The following is a 23488-nucleotide window of genomic DNA, read 5'->3' as shown; positions in this document are numbered from 1 at the left end:
ATAACTCCTGCACCTTCTACAGATTCGTCTGAGTAATTAAATCCATATCCTTTTCCTGCATCATGCCAGCGCCAATATTGCACTTGGGTGTTGAGTCTGGTTTTCCGAGATGGTGGGAATCTGAAATGGATTTGTCAGAGCCAGAGTTGCTCCATATGAAAGGAGGTAAAGCTGCTTTAACAAATAGCCCACACACACTTCTGAGCTGGGAATATTTACAGTTTCACCGGAAGTATGATGAAAACAGTGAATGTGGCTATGGTATCAGTATATGTCATGTATAAATACAATTATAATTTCATATTGATATCTTAAGTGTGTAGTAAAGTGATAAATTTGTTACACTACGGTGCTGCAAACACTAAATGGGATATGCACATAGTGTGTAAAATCCATATTTGGGGTTAAGACCTGTTGCCTTAGAACACTATATAATTCTTATACTTTAAAAGTCTATTTTCTCATAGTATTTCTTACTCCAGCACTGCTGGGTATCCAGAACTGCTACGAGAATGATTTAACTGATTCGGTCATTGCATCCATCCATCTTCAGACTTTTTTTGCTTTATCCTTCCCCAGTTTGAACATGAAGTTCTATGCTCTCCTCCAGCAGCACCCACTGTTTTTAGCCCCTCGATGCTCTTGATGTCTGTCTTTTATTCCAAGTCCTCAGCCCAAGATTGCACCTTTTTCAGTGTTCTTTTTCCATGCTTTCTCTTATGTGGACTTTGACTGTAAAATTAACTCAGCTCTTTCTCAGGTCCTTCTCCAGTGCCTATGCCTGTATCTCTGTGAAAACACTCAGCTGCTCAAGTCTGTAAACTAGAGTCTGAGTGTCCCCCTATCTGGTGAGGTGCCCACATGCTGCAAATGGGACTCATCATCAGTCACAGGAGTTGTCTTTCGGTCTTGTTCCCTGGGGCTACATGTGAGCTCTTGCAGGCTCACTCAGCCCTGGCATCACCGTCTATGCTGCAGCCTGTGTCACCCTTCTGAGCCCTGAGTGCTTTCCAGACTTCTGTCTGTACTGCTTCACACTGCTGTATGTCCTTAAACCCATTTTTTCAAGTAAAATGTCCATGTTTTATACAAGCAAGCAACCATAAATATATGAAAATAATTTGATGCCTTCCAGAATTGCATTAGCCTACCCCATGGTAAAATAATAGAAGATTGCTTCTCCATTTCAGAGACTTCTCTGACCCTCGCCTTTATTCATTCCTGCCCTTGCTTTGAGGATGAAGAATTCATCTTTTTTAGTACCATGAGAGCGACAAGGATTTTCATAATCTAAGTGATAGTCTTTTTTCTTTGTCTAGAGGCAAACATTATGCTAGTTTAGAAATCTCCCAGTATTATTTTTCAAACTCAATTTTGTTGTCCTCTTTAAAGCAAAAGCAGTATTCTGTCTCTGTACAGGGTTCAGCACAGACCTTAATCTTTTCTGGACTGCTCTTTACAGCTAAAATGAAATAACATCAACTAATGTCATCCATAGCCTTTTGTCTTACCAACAACTTTGTTCGACACAAGCCCTGGGTTGGCTGCTGCCCTCTGACTCCTCGGTGATTAAGTATTCCAGATTGCAGTCTGATCTGTCCCACTGCATGTCCTTAGGATGGTGGCTTGGTCTCTGGGCTGAGATGCCCAGTATTGGATTACACCCTTGGATGTGCCAGAGTCAGCTGCTCATCTTCTCATCTCATCAGCTTCTCCAGAGCCAATTCCTCCCATTCCTTCAACTGTTTGTGCAGAGTCTGTTCATACAATGCGAATGCACAGCGGAATCACTCACGTGCCTCTCCGGGGTACTGATCTAGGGAAGAAAATACAACACTGTGCATTGGTAACAAAACAGTCTTGTTGGGTATACTATACTGACTAGATGGAGAGGCCCACTTGATTTCCTGAACCTGTTTTTCCTATCACACCTCTGAAATCAAGATGTTTCCTATCTGACTTTTCCTGATGCTTGAGGTACTTATATTTGTAAAACGTTTAGACATCCTTGTATGAAATTTGCAAGCCTATAAAATCACTGGAAAAGAATTGTTTGCCAGGAATAGAACCTGTGTTTTACCACTTTGATGATAAATGTACCCACTACAGTCTGCTGTGTAGCAGATTTTTGCTGTACCTTCAAGCAACTGAAACAATAGCTGAGGTATTTTTGATCTGCAGGTACTCCAAAGACAAATACTATGCTGACTAGAAGTTTCACTGTATTGCCTGTCACAGTCCAGCTTGTAATACATGAATATCTTCAGTGATACATCAAACATGCAGCCAAAATAGGATGGCTTTTATCAAGTGCTGGCACACTAAAAGATTATTTGAGAAGTTAGTGCTAGGATCCAGATGTAATATTTTTTGCTTCAGATAATCAAGTGATGGAGCTGAGTTCATTTTTGTGGTGTCTTGACGCAATCTTGCATCAGGTTCATTTGAGATTTAGGTATGATGGCAAGTGATGCAGACTGAGTCTGTGGGAAGCTGTCAGCCAAAGTGAGTAAATTTATAGTTCACCAGAATTCCCAAATACATAATGATCTCCAATCTACAGCAGCCTGTTTGAAGACAAATGCTACTTATTTTGGTGTGTTTAGCAGATCATGCTATTCCTGTGCTATCATGTACAAGAGCTGGTTTTCTGTTAAGGCTTATCATTTCAAGTGATTGAAGGAACACATCAAGCAGTTTAGAAGCTCATTAATATTATCCAGTGAAAAATACCGAAATCTCTTTCCTAAATCCACAGAAAAATTCATACAGGTACATTTCATAGTTACTTTAGCCTAGAAGCTCATGCTGTTGTCCTGAGCAAAATGAGGTACAGTTTGTTGGGGTTTTTTTGGATAGGGGAATATTTTGTGAGAGCACATACAAGAATTAAAAATCGCTTTTACAAAGTAAATGTGAAAATAATTTGTGTTGAAGGATATGAATCTAAGGAGCATAAAAGATACAATGAGAGCCTATGTACCTCAAAAAAACCCCTTACAAAATAGCTTCCAGAAAGTGTAGGGCACCAAAGGATTACTAACAGGAAACCAGGGGCATTGTTTTGAAGCTCAGCAGCTCTATTTGTCATTCCCTTCAAATGCAGATCTTCCACAAAGGTGTTTTAGTTGTTGATTTACCCGGAACGATTTATTGCAGGATGCTGTTATCTGCTGCAATTTAGGCATTACTACTTGTTTGAGAGAGTTCGCATATAGTAAGATCCTGTAGCATCAGGTTGCTGCTTGTTTATTTCTCTAGATTATAGAATATTCCTTTCAAATGGAGACGTCAGGCCCTTGACAGTAAGAAAGTGGTAAAGGTAAAAGAATCTAGGACGTTCACGTGCATGGAACTAAAGAGGCTAGGCTATACAACGTCATCATTAGCAAGCTGAACAAAGAAAACGTCAATTTTTAAAATGCTGTGATGTCTAAGAGCTTAAAACTGATGCATTGTTTAAGCTTATAATGCAAACCCAGGGTATAACCAATGGGTGCAGATGAATATCAGTTGATTTGATGGCAGATGTACATCTGCAGCTGAGGTCAAGCTTTCAGTTAAAAAAAAAGAAGCTGGTAATTCTTCACACGTGAGAAAGGCAATCCAAAGCCGTTAAGGCATCTGAGAATTTTCACACAGTAAAAGAATGTACTACTGTGCCAACGTTATGGAGCACTGTTGTATTCACGGAGGACCTAAACGTCAGGGTGAATACGGAAAGAAGCCCAAATTTTATTAGGAGAAATGAAAGATTATTGTGAGGAACCCCCAGAAAAACTAGACTAAGCTACATGAATGAGCATCACCAGCGTGTCTGCAACTCCCAAGTCCACATTTTGGGACAGAGAAATGGCTCATTCACTCTTCTAAATTTAAGGTTGGCTCTAAGACCTCACGAGAAATAAATACCTGGCTGTGGCTTATTGTATATAGTGGACAGTTTAATAAGCACTTCTGCTATTAGCTGAGCTGAACAGAAAGTTAGCATGCACAGAAATGGATGGTTGTGCTGGAAGAATCATAATGCCCTTCCACGCTTTCTCACCATAAATACTGTGTGTTTCTTATCTTCTTTTGCAAACATAATTTGAGAAGCACGGAGAAAAAAAGTAATGAAAGAGGCTTCTTTTGGATTTGGAACACATTGGAACAGTTAGTGTTGTATCGAGAAAGTGAAATGGGCAGATTGCGGTGTCATAAATTGGCACACTCCTGGTTTCCCACAAACCCCAAAAGACAGGCATTCTTGGGAAAGAAAAGGTGTCCATTTTAAGGCTCTTTACCTGCTTCCCAATCTTTCTAGCATTCTTGTTCATTACCTTAGTTTTGCCCATATTGGAATGGCTCATTTGTAATAGTAGCAATTCTAACAATCTTCTTGCTGCATAGCCTGATTAGCATGCTTTTTGGTCCTTTCCCATCAAGCAGTTCTAGGGTGCTGGTTTATTCCTGGGTATCACAGTGAAATTATATGTGATTAAGTACCCAATTTAAAAGTTTCTCTTCAGATTTGGATATTCTTTTAAGAAATAAATGTAACATGTTATTCTACTTCAATTTGAATATGATCCCACCTGGAGCCATACAGGAATGCTGTTGAGCAAAACTATGATTTGAATAACATTGTGTATGTTATGTATGTACAAACATATGAATTCAGAGTTTTGCTAGATTATACTCTCCCAACACACACACCCAATCTAGGAGAGCTTTTTCTGTCACATGCCCTTCAATCTGTCTATCTGTAGGCCCCTAAATCATCGATATTTTTCTCAGAGAGGAAAATTGCAGCACAGAGTTTATAATTTCTAGGACATGGCTTATGAATATGGGGGGTTTTGCCTTAACTCAGATATGTTCCAAAATGATACGCACCTATGCAGCAAGTGTTGCTATTTGGAAACAGCAGGCTCTTCTTTGATCCATTGGAAAGCGAAAACCACCGGAGTGAATGATGCACATTCAGCTAATCCAGTACCAAGAGAAAAACATAGAAAATAATTCTTAGAGAATAAATAGGGAATTGTGCTTGTGATATAAATGAGGATTTGGAAAATACATAACGTATTTAACTACTGTGAATAATCTGTGTATAACAGCTGGTTTTATAAAAGGCCCATAATATATTTATAATCCTAATGAATTTCTTTGCTGTTTTGCAGGCAGACCAGTAATGATTGTAGTTGAATACATGGAGAATGGATCCCTTGACTCCTTTCTGCGGGTGAGGTGCCATTTTCTGATGACATTTGAATAAGACACCATTCTAGGTTAAGATTTTAAATCATTTATCATAAATTAATTTCTACATAATGTTATTCATGGATTTTTAGCGAAGAATAGACGCATTTTCCCCAGGGTACATTTCTAAGGTACAGTTATGCATTAGAGCATGGCTGGAAAAGGAAGATTTAAGCTTAAGAATATAATTGATTTCTTCCACAAAAGTAGTTCCCATGTTTAGAAAAATGTGTTTCAAATAGTGTTTTTGGGAAGGAAAAGATAAATTGAAGTACAAACACCGAGCCTTATGGAAGCAGCTCATTTTGCTCAGTCAAAAAGACTTTGGTATGATTTTTTTTGGCTGGTGAAGTGTAGAACAGATACAGTAATTGATTTATAATTATTTATGGTTACTTGCATTTAACAAATTGAATCAGTTCATGGGTGAAATGTTCTGGCATTAATTAACCCCCAAAGGTCACTAATAAATATTAAAGAGGGTCTACAGGAAGCATGAATAGTATGGTGCTGCAGTTGTATTTATTTTTTCTTAGGGACATAGAACAAAGGAATGATCCCCCTTAGTTAAGCTAAGTTAAACTTAGCCTACAATAGTCTCTTTGTTAACCCCTGGAAATGCTGGAGGCCCAGTGACATAAGACCCTATGTGAATAGTTTGATAGTCAAATTAGTCTTAAAAAGCAAACATCAGCCCTTACTAGCCTTCTGTCTTGCCATTGCCATCTTGCAGAATGGCAAAGCCGGGGTTGTAGGCAAGGTCGGGGCAGCAGGTAGAGGGACCATGGTTTTGGGAACTTGGTTGAAAGGGTGTTCCAAGTGCAAAGGAGAGGTGTTCAACAGGAAGCTGTGAAAATATTTGTATGAATATAAATGATGGTGACTCAAGGATGCTTTGGTAGCAGGAAGATGGGACTGCTTAGAGAAAAGCACGAATAAGCAGGAAGAGGGAAAAACAGGCAACACTTTAGAAAGAAGACCTAAATCAGAGAGAGGGAGAGGAAGTCATAGAGAGAGTACATGTTTAACAGCAGGTTGAGAAAAGAGGTAACCAAAGAGCATCTGGAACAGAGGATGCTACCCTGAAAGCACATCAGACCTATTATCTTTGATATTTCTAGACATTGTTTTTCCATTCCTTTTGTTTTGATTATTCTGTAGTATTTTTTCTGTAATATTTCGTCTTGTCCTTTTCACCAACTGTCCCAAATCATTTTTTACTTTCCTTTTTCAAGACACATGACAGACACATGCTGTGTTGTTAGAAACACAGCAGCACTGCAGTTTCTGGTGAGAATTTGCTGGTAACTCAAAATCAAGTTACTTTTCTGGAGAGTTTGGTATTATCAAGTTCTTCTTAGAAACTGGGTAGGTTTTAAAAATCACCCCCCTTGCCTTTCTGGCTCATCTCTGTAACCATCTGCAGCAGACAGACTGCCACTGATTTGAGTACCTGGGGCTTCCCTGCTCTGTGATTTTTCAGCAGGAAGACTTGTCTGGGCCTGAAACTCCGCTCTGTGCATGTGGGGGGGGGGGGGGGGGGGGGCATGCAGAATTTTGTAGAAGAGAATAAAAGCAAATACTGAAATAACGCATGAGAGAGAATTACGTTTCTCTGAATTGCTCTGGTATGATGCCTGCATTCCGGTTTTTCTTCACATGCATTTATTCATCAGAATAGTTACTGCTTATGAGGATACTGTAATAGAAACTGACATCAGCAAAATTATGATGTTACTGCGAATCAATACTTCTCACATTGCCCGAGATGTATTTGTAGGCAAAACTGCTTGGGGAGAAATGTGAGCTAATCATTTCTACAGCTGGTTTCCATGTATATTATTTTCCAGTTTTAATTCATACTTCAGATATGGTTTATTCTTCTGAAATGCTATTTTAAAGGACTTCAGATAATATTCAGCATCCCAAAGCGCTGTAGATATATCATCAGTGGATCTGTTAATAATTAGCAGAGGAAATGGCTGCAAAGTAACCTAGTTAAAAAGAAATCCAGCTGCTTCATTAATAATAGTTGTTCCCTGCAGGTAGCAGTCTACGCTTTTTAAAGCTCTTGTGAAGATACAAAGAAGTATAGAAGGTTGGTTTATCTTGAGTGATTCTAAGAAAGGTGTTCAATGAATAAAACAATTCTTATGTGGTGGGATTTAGCAGGGCTTATAAGATAGTCTGTCTTATTATTTAAAGGAGTCACTTGTTACACTGTGAAGTGGTTTTACAGAGAGAGGAGGAAATCAGTTTCTCAGCATAAGAAATACTTCTCCCCACACCGCAACCTGCAGAAATCCACCAGCACATCCCTCCAACCTGTCCTTCTCCAAAGCAGGCAAAAATGGGTCAATCTTTCAATTTCAAAGCGAGACTGTGATGAACCATGTGGAGGTATTCCAGAAGACTCTTCATGGAAGACGTTTGCCATCACCCTCCTCACAGACTCAGTGGAGTGGTGGAGTATTAGCTTCCATGCCACATGCTAACTTGAGCCACTAATCGTAACCTCCAGGTAAAACTCCCCTGAATCCCAGGACAGCAGCTTACACTCATCCTTCATCTTATTTAGTGCTGTATTTTGGTTGTAGTTATGTGACCCAAGTCCCCAAGCCAGTGCCTTATTTTCTGCGATTTTTATGGATTAAATAGCAAGCTCAGCTGGATTATGTCTTCCCCACCCCACAAATATCCTATATACTGGCTGCTAACTTTGAGCACTTGGGTACAAAATCTGTTACGCGTATGCCGTATGAAGATGCTTCAGATATATTTTTAGTGGAAAGGCATCAACTAATTAGAACCAATTCTATAAGATGATGGTAATTAATTACAGTGATTGTGCACCATCAGACCTCCTAAATTTCTGGAGGTACTTGACACTAAATTTTCCTTGGAAACCATGCTTTATTTTTGCAGTTATATAAAACTAATTTCCATAAGACGAAACTCACTTCTCTTTTATTCTCATGTAAGTTAATCATCCTACAGAAGTATACCTGAAATGTGATGTCAATATAATGGTCATTTGACCAGAAATAGGGTACACGTGACTTAATTTCTGGTGACACTTGGGGGAATTTCTCACCTGTGTCATGGAGGTCTTGGCAATCGCTTATTCTGCAGTCATATGAGGAAAACAGTAAAACACACAAAGAGTTGAAAGAGCAGCTGTCTGTATTGATGGGAAGATGTACTTAGTAAATAGATAGGATAGTTGCAGGCAGATATGTTTGCTCAGGCTTACAGATACAGACTAGAGAAGATATGACAAGACAACAGAGATGCCTGGTACAATCATGGAGCAGATCCTGCAAACCATGCTAGGACACATGAAAAACAAGGTGCTTGGTGACAGCCAGCATGGCTTCACTAAGGGGAAATCCTGCCTGACCAATTTGGTGGCCTTCTATGATGGGGCTACGGAACTGATGGAGAAGGGTAAAGCAGTTGGCATCATCTGCCTGGACTTGCGCAAAGCATTTGACACTGTCCTGCCTGACATCCTTGCCTCTAAACTGGAGAGACATTGATTTGATGAATGGATGTTGCAGTCAATGGAAAAATGTCCAAGTGGAGATCAGTAACGAGTGATGTCCCTCGGGGGCCAGTGTTGGGATTGATCCTGTTCCACCATCTTTGTCAGCGACAGGGACAGTGGGATTGAGTGAGCCCTTAGAAAGTTTGCTGATGACGCTGATCTGTGTGGTTCAGTTGATACACTGGAGGGAAGGGATGGGATCCAGAGGGACTTGAGAGGTGGGTAAATGCCAGTCTCATGAAGTTCAACAAAGCGAAGTGCAAAGTCCTACACCTGGATCAGAGAAGTGATTGAGAGCAGCCCTGAGGAGAAGGACTTGGGGATGTTGGTCAACGAGAAGCTTAGCATGAGACAACTTCAGTGTGGGCTCACAGCCCAGAAAGCCAACCGTATCCTGGGCTGCATCAAAAGAAGCTGTTTGTGCTGGACACCGCAATATTTTCCTCATTCTTGCCTGTCAGATGATTCCTATAAAAGTTCTTTGCCCCAAGGTTGGTCCTTTCACCCTGACACACCTTCCCCCTCTAAGCCCACTCTTTAAGTAGATGTCTCATAGACTTTAAGCTATTAAATCTCATCTGCTGTTATCACAGATCCGCCTGAATGGTCATTCATAACTAAAATAATTGGATTTAACATCACATAGACAGGAATGGGGTGATTAGGAGGCTAGGTGCCTTGTGTGCCTGGGGAGGAGGGCTACTGCTTCTTGGGTTCAGTTGCACAGAATGATACCTGGGGAGCATTTGGTGGCTGTGGTCTGTGCTCATCCTTCTCATGCATCATTCAGTATGGGCATGGGAATGAACCACAGAAAAGGAATGTATCTAGAAGCTGCCTTTTGGGGATGTTTGTTTGTGGTTGGCTACGTGGAATCACATAAAATGGACCAAAAAAAACCCTATCACTAGAGTACTTTAACTTCTTTCAGTATTATTCTGCAGCTGCAGACTACCAGACTGCTGTTAGTGTTTTATTCTTGCTCAGCGTCCAAGGTGTGCTAACCAGTTGTCAGCTTGGTGAGGCAAGAACCAGGGACATAGCAATATTAATCAGATGAGAACTCACAGTATTGGGGCAGGTTCTGTAACAGGCCTGATGCTAAAATGATCTATCAATCAGCTGTATCCACCGCACTGCATTTGCTCAGCCTTCTTTATTAGGAAGGGAATGTGCACATTCCAGGGATCAACATGGGAAAGAAAGCTCCCCAAGTTTTGCAGCATTTTCCCTTAGCTACATCCTGAAGAGGTAGATGTTTACATTTGAAAGGTTCTCCACTCTCACCCGCTTTTGTGAATCTCTGAGCTGTAGGAGAAAGGGATTCATTTACCTAGGGTAATCATAGGGTTGTCTTGCGTTTTTCGTTGTTGTTGTTTGCAGTAGTGATGCTCCTTTTCCTACCTAGAAACTTGTGACCGATACATTTCATTTCACTTCCGAAAATTAAAATACTTGTTAAAAAAAGTTGGATTTATTTGCAAGCATGCATAGTAGGTAAAAATGCTGTAAAATATGTTTTCTTCTTCCAAAAAGTCTATAAAAAATAACGCTTAACTGCCTTAGAGCACTAACTGCAGCAGACTGTACAGCAAATGCAACCTTGGAATTCATCACCAAATTTTAATCCCTTGAGGCCTGTCTCGCAGAGGCTAAGATAAGTGTTACTAGAAGGAGAAAATATTATGATATATTGCTCTTCGATGCAGTAATCGTTATGAAGTTATTCTCAAAGCAGCTTCGCCATCAGGCTCACCCTTTTTTCAACTAGAGTTTAGATGCTGCCGCAGACACCTGCATTTACTGAGTTTGGGGGAAAGGGAGAGAAAAGAAAAATGAAGACTGGTATAAAGTTCTACAAAACGATGTTGTAAAGTATGTGTTGTATATCCATCTAACATGGCCTCACTGGACAGAGTCAGCTGTGGGGAAAAGGGGCCAGATGGCCTTTCCTGAGTTTAATGGTTCCTGTTATTATTTATCTCCATCCAGAGAGGCAACAGCATAACTAATACTCTTTCTTTTGCTTTCACATGCATTCATCTTTATTGGATGTGTGTTCCTTTCCTGGCAGGATAAAACAAGCATTTTGCTTTCAGACATGACTCTGTAAAGAAGACAGCCTGTCCTGGAGACTGGTGATACAAATACTGCTTTATGAACCAAAAAAAAACAAGCAAAGCAATTAGAAGCTGAGTTTGAATGAATGTGCTACCGTAATAGTGGAATTGTAAGCAGCATGTATTTACGTGATCTAAGATTACACTGAGACACTGTCACTGATGCTACAGAGCCAACATTTGTTCTCAAGCAATGTTTTACCCTGCTAAAAGTAGATAGGAAATGGTATTTCTGATACTGCTGTGAGTAGTTCATTTACATATGCTGGGTATTTTTAATCACTGTAGATATTCTTCTTACTGAGCAACTTTCTTGTCTTCTGAGCTAAAAAGAATTTGATATATAATGTGGACATTTTCACCATGCTCTGTGTCTTTGCAACTTTGTGGAGAATATGTAAGATAACCAGGAGATCAGAAAGAAAGGGAAAAGACAAGCCAAGAAATTGCAGGCCAGTCAGCTCAATGTCACCTGCTGCAACATTTCTGGAAGAAATTATCAAAAATGTATTTATAAGCACCTTAAAGATAACGGTGAGATAAGTATGAGCCAACATGGATTTGTCAAGAACAGATTGCATCAAACAATCTGATTTCCTTTTGTAACAGGGTGCTGCAGGCTTTGTGGGTATGGGAGAAGCAGTTGATACCATAAATCTTGAGTTTAGTAAGGCTTTAAAACTCTCACATGAGATCCTAATGAGCAGCTAGAGAAATACGGTTGTCATGAAATTTCCATCAGCAGACACCGTATAGGCTACACACTGTATGGAGAGAACAGATTTTTGATAGGAAAATGTAGGAAGTAGGGTTGTTCTGCGGTCTGTGTTTCCTCATCTTCCCATTAACCGTCTGCATCCTGCGACCCTGACTAAATTTTCAGGTGATGTAAAGTCAAGTAGGAACACAGGCAGGCAGCAAGACAGAGCTAGAATTTAAAATCATCACAGTATAAGAAATAATTTAGTAACTAATTAGTTTTGATAACATTAGAAATAAGTAAGGATAAGGGCATGATACTGCACTGAGGCTAAAACAGTCAGCTGTGGATTAGGGGGCAGAGAATAACTGTTCAGAAGAAAGTCTTCTGGAAGAATTAAGTGGTTGCAGTAGGCCAGGGGCATTCATGTTGCTGTGAGAATGGCAAATACCACAATGGGATCTAGAAACAGGAGTATCTCCAGCAAGGTCTGTGAAGTAACTTCTCTTCATCACACTGGTGAAGCTTCAGAGTACTGTGTGTTGTTCGGAGCATAATGCTTCAGGAACTGTAAGGAGTAGGTGGGCAGAGTCCACAACGAAAGCAAAAAGAATAGTTACCAAGCAAGTGAGAGCTGTGGACTGAACCTCTGTTAAGCCCAAAGAAAAGGCCAAGAAAGATACTCAGTCTTCATGGGCATAAAAGCAGATACAAAGAGGACAAAAAAATCTGTGCCTCTCAAAGTGCCATGCTGAAGGGAGGCATCTTATGTAAGATGTGATGTAGAGCAAGTAGGATAAGAAATACTTGCCCTAATGATCTTTAATTGCAGGTTAGAAAAGCGTGTCAGGAGTAACCCAGGGAGAGGAGATGATTTGCTCCCCCCTCATAGTCCCTTCCAGCTCAGTGACAGCTGTAATCCAGTGCACCAAAGCAGGCAGGGACACCTGGTTATTCCAGGACATCCCTTTCTTGGTACTGTAGCCGAGTAAGGAAAACAGGGTCACAGATTGCAAGGCTACCGTTGCTGCTCTGTCTAGGTTTGAAGGTGGCTGTAGTAACCTAAAACAAGCTTTGGCATGGATTCATCTTGCAACATGGGTGGGTTTTTTTTAATAATAAAAAAATTGCCTGTATTTTTAATGGTTGAAGAGGCACTTAGATTCTTGTATAAGCTCTCTCAGTAGCATTATTAAGTATAAACTAAGCATAAGTAGCATAAACTAAGATAATTCCAGGGTTTTCTGTGTTATATTTCATGAAATTAAGTGTTACTAGTTGTACAGAACCCTCATAACAGTTGATTAAAGAAGAAATTGACAGTTAACCTTATTCAGTACTAGCAATGTAAACCTGAGTGTAATCCCCGTGATAGTCTGAAGCGTGAGTTATACTTGCAATGTGAATTTTGGTAGATTTAGCCCGATACAGTTCAATACAGAAATAAAACCTCAAAAAGGCTGCTCAGTAGTAAAACAGAAAAAAACCTTAAAGCACTGAATTATTGCATGCTGGAGGTGGAAAGGAGAGGGTGAAAAGCAACGAGAGAAACTTAGGGTATCATGCTTCCTCCCCAACAGTAACTGAATTTCTTCACTACCCCATTATACACCAGTGCTATTGAAGGACCTGTAATAGGAGGAGGATATTTAATGTACGTGTTTTTGAAAGCAAACTGTAGCTGAATTAAAAACCAACATTTTTTCAGGGTGTTTGCAGGGCTGCATAAATGCAATGGCAACTACTCAGATATTGCATCTGTACTCAGCTGTTGAGCAAAGTTTATTTAGCTAAGCCATTAAAGCCTGATTAAAATTTGATGGGATGATAAGACAAACATGGTAAGTCCACTGAGGTCTGAGTTGCTGCCAGTATTGATTAACACCCAGTAGGAATCCTATCAAAAGCGTATTTCACATCTAAGCTATGGGAATCAGAATAAAGCCCTGGACAACAACCGCCACATCATGCAGACGAGTGTTTTATTTCCCTATATGACAAGCATATGAAACAAGATAATGAAAAGTTGCCAAAGGATTGGTTTGACTCACAGATGGACATAGGGATTTACAAATGCTACAAATACAAGGCCAGATTCATATCTGGTATATTTTAACAACTTAGTTGAATTTTCCAAGGGTTAAATATGGCCCATATTCACTAACCATCAGCTTAAATCAGGCAAATATTTTGATACCTTGGAAGATAACAGACTGTACATTGCAAGGGAATACAACTGCCATGGAAACTGATGCAGATGTGATTAAAGAGAAACTTAAGAGAGAGAAGGCTCTTGCTGGCAGGTAAAACATAGCTGTTCAACTGCAAGGCCAGCAATGAAATGATATAAAACCAAGCATGAGAAGGGACAGAGAAAAACAGATGTAGAAGAGGATTCAGAGAAACATACAGAGGGAAAAGGAGGACAGAACAAAAAAGCAAGTCTGTCATTTCTTCAGAGGTGGAGATAAGAAACTTGAACTTTTTATGTCAAGGCAGAAGCCCAAAGAAATTTGAGAGAAGGAGGAAGAAAATGGCAAAAGCAAGAGATTGTTTTTAACTCGGGCATTTCTGCTGTACCAATAAGGCAAATCCCGAGACTTGGAAAGTGCAGAAAAAGGTTACATTTTATGAAAAATCAGTCAAGCGTGGTCTAGATTTGAAAGAGTACAAATTAAAAAAGGAAGGAATGAATGCTTGTGATCCAAGGGGACAAAAGGTTAAGGGAGGTGTTGCAGATGACTCTGAGGTTTGCTGAAAGAATGGATCTGTTAGTGGTGATAAGGAGGAGGTAAAATCTAGAGGTCTGGGGGGTTGGTTTTGTTTCATGCTTCACTGGGGGGACAGCCCTTCATTCCAAATCCTAAGAGGGGGCCTAAAAGGATGCTGGGGAGGGACTCTTCATTAGGGACTGCAGTTGATAGGACGAGGGGCAACGGGTTAAAACTTAAAACAGGGGAAGTTTAGATAGGATATAAGGAGGAAATTCTTTACTGTAAGGGTGGTGAGGCACTGGAATGAGTTGCTCAGGAAAGCTGTAAATGCTCTATCCCTGGAGGTGTTCAAGGCCAGGTTGGACAGAGCCTTGGGTGACATGGTTTAGTGTGAGGTGTCCCTGCCCATGGCGGGGGGGGGTTGGAACTTGATGATCTTAAGGTCCTTTCCAACCCTAGCTGTTCTGTGGTTCTAATTCTACAATTAGCTAAAAAAGGTATCTACACGGGTGTGAAGAGCATTAACAGTTTGCAACCAGCTTAATAAATTTTGAGTCAATTGAACGGTTAGAATTATTAAATAAAAGCAAAACCCAAATCCCATGTATTTCATTACATAAAATACTGGGTAGAGTTAGTGTCCTTCCTTTGCTGAAATTGTATTAAGAATATTCATTACAATGAATACAATATTTATTAAGAATATTATCTCTATTTTTACTTAATTCCTGGCTGGAAAGTTTTTATTGAAAATATCTGTCAGTGACATGGTTTTGATTCTGAGAGGCTCCCCCCATTTTTGTGATAGGGGCCTGTGACAGGGAATGTAATGAGCCTGTAATAGGGGATGGGCTGTTGTAAAATATCTTGTTATCACACTTCTGTCTTGACGTTCAGGTGAGTGTCATTTGCAGAAGTAACAGCTTACAGGTTGCTTTGATGGAGACAGTAAAGGAAGAGGGTTGCTTATAAGTGGGTGCTTATAAGGGAGATCTGCCTCTGCTTTTGCATGGGGAATTTAGAGACAAAAAGGCTCTAGAGTACTGCTGAGAGAGAAACAGCAAGACTACTGAAGGGAAAAAAATTGCTATGAATCAGTCATAAATATCTGGTTTCAAAGAAGCATCACTAAGTGTGATACAGAGAGGTCTGTGAGATGGCTGGGGCATCTGAACTCTGGTCAAAGCATGGCTCTTTAAATACAAGTGGTTTTGGGAGGTCTGATGAGGGTGTGAGGTGTTCTAGCTGGCAAGGTGTATTAGTATCTTAATTTTTGCATTCTGATGTGTTAGAACAGCAGCTTGGAAGCCAGACTGTGTAGCAACCATGCATATCTTCTGTTACCATTTTCTCTCTGGGTTTTATTTGTTTTGGTGTGTTATAACCTGTTAGATAGCGTAACTAGTTACACTCATCAGTAACTGCTGAGTGTTGCCCATAATGTAGGTTTTCATACGCTGCTGCACATGGGTTTTTCTTCCAGTTGATTTTATGAAAGGAGCTGGTAGAGTTTCAGGACGCTCTGCAAGTTCTACAACCTGCAGAATCTGCGTTGTTTCTGCCTTTTGCATTTGCTAAGTTTGTCTGTCCTTCTGTTTGCACCCAGTAGAATTTAGTTGAGTAATGGTGACTTCAGGAACTCGTTCCTCCAGCTGCGTCATAAGCAAACAACTTTTTCAATTGAGCAGCCTGTTATGCACATTAAATGATTCATCATTAAAGAATGTATAATTTCTTGATTTAAGTAGTGATATAATATATATATTTGAGGCAGGTCTTGGTCTGGTATTGCTTCATCTCAGAAGACAGATAATGTGAGGAGCAAGTGACTTCAAATTTGTCCATGTCTGGGGTTTTGTTTGGTTGGTTTGTGGGGTTTGTTTGTAGTCTTAATTGCGTCTGAGTACTAATTCCCTATTTCTTTAAATATTTATGTCCTGACTAGCTAAATATAAACCCCAAATCATTGAAGCTGAAATACTGTGGTTATCAGGTTAAGCATATCCATGCAGTTCAACCTGTTGCTTTGCTGAACCTAATGACTTTACTGAATTTACTGTAAATGTCTCTCCTGAATAAGAATCATTTTGCTTTAATATATGGGCCAAGCAATAGCAATGTCCTGAATGCTGATCGGAACACTGCTGCTTGTCTGTAGCTCAATGCTGAAGGTGTTGAAAGAGAAAATGAAAGTTAACTTGCAAGGAACAGTTGTTTGCTTTCATTTGGCTGTTCCTGCTAACATAAAAGCCTGGCTCCCTGAATAATCCATGAGAAGCTAAATGTCTGCAGACTGAGGTCATGAAAATACTGCTGTAAGCAGTCTGCTGTGTATGGTAGGTAGGTCAGACCTAAACAAGGCAAAGAGCCCATAACTGGATTTCTATACAGGTACTCACTTAGTCCCCTCTGCCACATAATTCAGGAGTGTGCTGATGTAGGTGGTACAGAAGAATTAACATTAGTGTTGTAGATAGGAAACTGAGGCCCACCAGGGCTGACCAGATAACAAGTGTGGTTAACAGCATGACTCGTATTTACATGTTCAACCCCAATAGATTTGAGCAGGAGTCATTTGAGCAGAAGTAAGAGATGAAGAGAGGGTTTGTGTGCATTGTGATTTTTGACTGAAAGAATAGTTTTGAGGGAAAGTGATCTTGGTAACTGGGGATAAAAGACATTCAGTGCTGCTAGGGCAGAGATTGTGGAGTGTGTGAACATTTGGGTGCAGAGGGGGATAACCCGTGCAATGTTAAATGCTTGCAAAAACAAGCTTGCAGCAGGCAGGTTGGCTGGATGGATTACAAATATATTTTAAACGTGTGCTGTAGTTAATAGCACTATTATGAAATTAATGAAAAGTAGCTGTGTTCTTTGAACTTGCATCTTTATTTGCAGAAGCATGATGGCCACTTCACAGTCATCCAGCTGGTTGGCATGCTGCGGGGCATTGCATCTGGCATGAAGTACCTCTCCGACATGGGCTATGTACACCGTGATCTGGCAGCCCGTAATATCTTGGTCAACAGCAACCTCATGTGCAAAGTCTCTGATTTTGGTTTGTCACGAGTGTTAGAGGATGATCCTGAAGCTGCTTACACAACAAGCGTAAGTTTGTCTTATCTAATTTGAACAGCTGATTGCCTTGTGCCCCTTTTATTCCAGTTTGGGATTTGTCTATGCTATACACACAGTAGTTTGAATTGTGTCGTTCCAACTGCCAGTGTATTTAAGAGAAGTTGTTTCAATTTTTGTCTGTGTAAGGGATGTATAATAAACCTTTGCCAAGTATTTTCTTTAAGCAAATGCGCAAGCATAAGTGGGAGACCTCTTCCATTCTTTGGGGTTTGTTTGGGTTTTGGTTTTTGGGTTTTTTTTCCACATCATTTCCCCTTCTGCTGACTTGTGTTCATTTACAAAGGTACGTTTTTAAGAGAGGGAGGTGAGGGAGGAGAGAATCTCACCAATTCCACTGTTGGTGGTGTCCAGCCTTGTATTCGTTAATTCAAATTTTGATTCTATTTCACTTACCCTTCCATTCTAACAGGAAATGTAGGACCTTGCTCTCAACATTTGTTTCATTAATACTTAAATTCCTTATGTGATGTAAGTAAATCATCATACTGGAAAATGTTGGTTTTGGATGGGTTTGGTTTGGTGGGGGGGGATGTTCAGTGAAGTGAGAAGTTCTTGAACATGGAGAACCTTCTTCAGATTTGATTTAGAAGTCAATTGCACCTGAACGATGAAGAAAGTAGTGTGGCAGTGCTAAGGCAATTGTAAGTTCAGATACAGCATTTTTTCACCATTCTGAAATGTTCAGTTACATTCCTGTTATGGTTACAGCCGCAGCATTAAGAATCTTTGCTATTTATAAGCTGATTTCAACTAACTTTCATATCTATCACTGAAACTAGAATTATTTCAGAGCCAGAGTGCATTCTCATTAGCACTCTCGCAGAATGCACAGAATTTGTATGTTCCCTTGATAGGGCACAGTGCCAGAATTCTAATGGAGATAATAAATTAGCATGAAATAATCTATTTCAACCTTTTTTCTGTTTGACTTTAAAAAGTGATATATGAACTAATTGAACTGTGTTGTAGTGAGTACTCTGGTGTATATATTTAATATAGGTAATATAATTACAGTTCCCCCCCTTTTTTACCCTAAAATAGGGATGTTCTGATAAATTCACTTCTTAGAATATGGTCTACACAGAAGCGTGAGCTGACTGGAGCAAATCAAGTCACTTTGCAAGGTTTTCTATCAGTATTTATATGCAAGCTGGGGGAGTGTGGGGGAATCATAGTTTTCTCCTTTATCAGGGAGATTTCCTCCCCTTAGTTCTCATAAACCTCTTTTGCTTCACACTGCTGCTTAGTATGAGGCTTGAAAGGAAAAATAAACATTACTGCATCTTACCAAGTTACTGCATGTTGGCTGAGCCTTGCTAATCGTCCATGTGAGCGTGCTCAGCTGGCAGGCAGCAAATGCCCCCAGTGACAGGCACATTACATTTCTCAGCACTGATCATGGGCTAATCAGCTCAGCTGGTGGAAGGCACTGGAAATTACCAAGCAATCTCTCCCAGTTAGGTTCAGGAAAAATACCAAATGATAATTTGAGGCTTTCAGCTATTATTTGTCCTGTAAGTTTTTTCTGGATACCAATATTGAACAATTAGTTTTTCAGAGTAGTTTATGCCTGTCTTTTTCATGATAGCATTTCCTGATTAAAAGCAGTTCTAGCTGTGTTGTTAAAAAAGGAGTATTTCATGGCAGTTTATCTGTGTTGAAGGACTCTCTTGAAACATAGGAGAGCTTTCATGAAGTGCTTTCACTATTTTCCTGTCTGTTCACCTAGCTAGTTAACATGAGGCTGAGACAGCTGATGTACATGGTATACCTCAGCCACTGATTCTGTCCTCCAAGGTTTCAGCCACATGCTGTACTAGAAAACCATGCCGAGCAGGTATCTTTAGTATGTCAATTGGGATACTGCAGATAAGGAGGGGCATTATAGAGGCTGATGGCCAGTGGCAGGACCTTGTATCAGCCAAGTATTTAAGATTAATCTGCTTCCACCATGAAGATCAAAAGGCTTTGAAACTCAGGTAGGAAAATGCATCATTATAAAATCAACTAGAAACTTTGGAAATAGGAAGAATTCAAAGCAGCAGAATCAGGCATAATAGAACAGCTCCCTCTGCCCTTGCAAGTATATTGTCACATCCAGGCTGTTTTAATCACTGTGGTTGAGTCTGCCCAATTCTCTTCCATCACCTATGGTCCTTGGGAAATGTCCGTTCCTCATCCCTGAGGGTAGCCTGATGGCTACAGTCCCAGTGTCATGTTGCTTTTATTCTGGGCAATCTGCTGATAGTCAAGTAAGTTTTCTGTGAGATGCTCTTGCCTGCCATATGTTCCATCCTTCCCATCTTCCTCCCCGTGGGCAAGTCCAGTAGATACTCTCTGTAGGAAGCTCTGCAGGGAGTCACTCCTTAAAGGAACACAGCACAATTATGACTAAAATGGGGTGGTGGGAGGAAGAAGGAAATGTTTGTCACAGTTGCTGTGGAAGTCTCAGTGAAAACTTTCACCCCTTAAGCAGTCTTTCATGGTACCAGAGGAGAATAGAACCTTGCATCAGATTTCATCTCCTCTTGCAGCTTGCCCTGATCACCATTACATCATTGATCTCTGTCCTCATCATGGATTTCTTCCCAACAGCAGGCCACATGGATTGCTAGAAGGTTTTATAGCATCTCTTTAGTTCCATAGTGTGCTTTTGCCATATGAAGGTTAAACCTTCAGTGCCTACAAAGGTTCTGAGCTTTTAGAATTCATGTTTCCTCTCCACAGGGATTTTTACTGATAACAGCGCAGTACCCATAGCTACTAGAAATCCATAAGGGTGGGTCTGCACATTGAATAGTAGCATTTTTAGGTTCATATCTCCCAGGACACCACTGTCTGTCACTGCTCAGAGGAAACTGATTATTCTTTATTCCCCTTTTTGTCTTGGGCCTGCTATCAGAAATAGAATGGTACAATTGAATGTTTTCTTTGGAAGCAAGAGCCACAGGACAACTTAACCCAAGCAGAAGCCAAAATATAGATTTTTATACTTGTAATGCTGTGATCAATATTGTGTGACTGTATTTCCAGACGTAAAAATGTGAACTGATGCAAAAACGTGGCAAAACCGGTTGCATTCTCCCCAAAATAAGCCAGAAGGCCCTTGTATTTTGTGGATTTACCACATCTGAGCAGGCACAGCCTTGTGTCAACTAATAACATCTTAGGCTTTGTCTGCCTGTTTATAATTCGATATATGTATCTCCTTCTTTACTTGCTAGTTTCTGATAGATCTTGCATTATTTCTATTGGCACATCCTCCCACATGCAGGGTAAAAATTGGGAATCTAAGCCTAGGAAAAGCAATAACTGACAGTGAAAATCTTGAAGGAAAACAATCTAGCAAATTCCTACATTCCATTCTTGCGTTGAAATCCTGGTTTAGTTAGGAGGCTGTATTCAACTTGATGGAAAACCTCACAAATGCCCTAAAATAACACAGTTTGTTTGCCAAGAAAGTCAGACTGTGACACTGCTGGTTGGAGAACTGTTGAATGCTTTAAAACAGTACCTGAAAAGACTGAAATATCAGAATTTGACTTTTGTAAAGTTTTTGTTTGGTTGTGGGTTTTTTTTGTCCAGTCTGTTGAGGCAAAAGATGTAAACGTGTTTTTGGTAAGAGGATTGGTAGGAAATAAGAGAATTATTTTGCTACCAAGAATTGCGAAACTTAAAGCAACGTACAGTTTCAGAATAGGAAGGAGGAATTAAGAGTAGAAACATCTGACTACCAATACTTGTGTTTCAGATAGATCAAGAAAAGAAGGTAAATTTTGGATAAGTGAATAGTATGTTGTTTTTTTTTTCCACAGAGATTAAATTTTCATTTGTTGTAGTGGTTTCCAAGGCAACAGTTCCTCATAAAAAAAAACATTTCTAGTATATAAACAAGCATTTCTATCGATAAAGAGGACATCTAGGCTCTTGCATCGCTGTTTTTTAGATAATCAATGTTATACGATGTAGATTCATTTAGTTTAAAACTAAGTTTTAGAGTTGGGGTTCAAATATATTTCAAGAAGCTCCACGTGCCTCTAGAAAAATTGTGTCCATGCAGCAAAATGTGTACATATCAATAAAATCAGAATGGGATCCGTGGCACTACCACAGAAAGGACTGAACTGGTATTTCTGTTAAAGGTGACACCGTAATATTCTCCTTTAAATCTGATTTTTAGTGGGACAGAAAAGCTTCTACAGAGTGAATTATATGTTGCATCAAAGATATATAGAATACATTTTTTTGTGTCAGCTGCATTTCTGAATTCAGCCTTAATATAAAGAATATTTCCAGTAACAGTAGTTAGAGAAGTTATTTATTGCATTTCATTTCCTGAAACATTTAATAAACTTTATGGGTCTGACTCTTCTCAAGACAGTTGGACAAAATACCCAATCCATGGAGATTTCAGGCTTACTTGATTTAGTAGAGGAGCAAAGCAGATTGATGCCTTTAATCTGTATAAATACTGGCAAGTAGCAAAACTTTGGGAGAATCAGGATGAAGAGTTGCTTTTTTTTTTCTTTTGCTTTGTTACATGATTTCCATATATTAAGGCGTTTTCTGTTTTCTCTTACTCATACACAAATCATGGGCTTGGGGGGAGAAGTTCCAATTTGCTGAAAAGTAAAACAAGATGCAAATGATTTTCTAGTTAATTCGGGATGTGAACCAATAGTCTGAATAACCTGAGTGCTGTGACAAGCATATTGCCTATGCCATTGTTTAAGAATCAAATTAAACATAGACAATGGAGTGCGCTGATTATTGCCAACCATTCAGAAAGGGAAAAGAGAGCCTGTGTACTGTAAAGGTCTGTATTAACCTGTTTTCTTGAAAATTGATTATAAGTGACATAAGGTTGATCACAATCATTGTCAACTGTTTAATTCTGTCTATAATGTGAGATGAAGTGTCTAGAGCAGAAGTCTTATGACGAGTGGCTGGAGGAACTGGGATAGTTTAGCCTGCGGAAAAAGAGGCTCAGGGGAGACGTTATTACTCTACAACTACCTGAAAGGGGAGGGGGGGATCGGTCCCTTCTCCCAAGTAACAAGCAATAGGACAAGAGGAAATGGCCTCAAGCTGTGTCAGGGAGGTTTAGATTGGGTATTAGGAAAAATTTCTTCATCATAGCCTTTGTCAAGCACTGGAATGGGCTACCCAGGGAAGTGGCTGAATTGCCATCCCTGGAGGCATTTAAAAGACATGTAGATGTGGCACTTAAGGATGTGGTTTAGCGGTGGGCTTGGCAGTGTTAGGTTAAGGGATGGACTTAATGGTCTTAAAGGTCTTTTCCAACCTAAAAATTCTAAGATTCTAACGTTTTGTCTGACACGTTTTTGTCGTCACGGAACTAAGACAAACACAATGATGGGCAGGACGCATCATGACCAATTTTGGTTCTCAGACTGAAACCAAGCATGTGTTGTGTAATTCCAACAAGCCTTTCCCTTATCTGGAGGGGTTTTTACATTTGATTTTGCCAGAGACGCTGTGAAATTAATGGGCTAATGTGCCTTACAACTGATTAATACCTTGTGATAAGAGTAATATTTGTTCCCAAGCTTTGCAACTTCATCTTGCCAGGCTGAAGCCAGACAGAGTTACTTTGCCTGAATACTCTGTTGAAAGCCTAGTTGAAACCACATGGCCCAGGGCTGTTTGCAAACCCCACCTTTCTCCATCTTTCCATAGGCAGGTAAGCTCTTTACAGCAGCCTTGCTCTCTTCATAGCATCTGTCCTCCTTAGCATCTGAAAGGAGGGCAAGCACATTCACAAATCCTTGCAGCTTGTAAGGCAGTCCTACAGTCTGATACCTCCAAAGAGCTTTCTCGAATGATACAGCAGGATGAGTAGCACAGATGCTGCTCTTCTTCTTGGTACTTATGCCACCCTGTAGTCTTCTATTCAGTCTGAAAAATCCCCTTCTTGTTGCTCTTTACCATCACATCTATTCTATAGCCAAGTAACAGCTGCAGATATTTGTTCAGAGAGTATTTTGTAAAATGACAGATTAAC

General features: G+C 40.0%; 1 protein-coding gene across 6 annotated transcripts in view; it reads left to right on the top strand.

Annotated features, from left to right (window-relative positions):
- EPHA6 (EPH receptor A6) overlaps positions 1–23488 on the top strand; it is a 467936-nt gene that overhangs the window by 400427 nt on the left and 44021 nt on the right. For all 6 annotated transcript variants that reach the window (XM_057415936.1, XM_057415931.1, XM_057415932.1 and 3 more), the window contains 2 exons: positions 5166–5227; positions 17224–17433. In XM_057415936.1, coding sequence (XP_057271919.1) covers positions 5166–5227; positions 17224–17433 — 272 coding nt within the window. The remainder of the gene's footprint in view (positions 1–5165; positions 5228–17223; positions 17434–23488) is intronic.

This window comes from Pezoporus wallicus, unplaced genomic scaffold (genome assembly GCF_028554395.1).
Source record: "Pezoporus wallicus isolate ANWC-B61680 ecotype Strahan unplaced genomic scaffold, APGP_CSIRO_Pwel_v1 contig_6814, whole genome shotgun sequence".
Taxonomy (NCBI): Eukaryota; Metazoa; Chordata; class Aves; order Psittaciformes; family Psittacidae; genus Pezoporus; species Pezoporus wallicus.
This window is presented reverse-complemented; position numbering and strand designations above follow the sequence as displayed.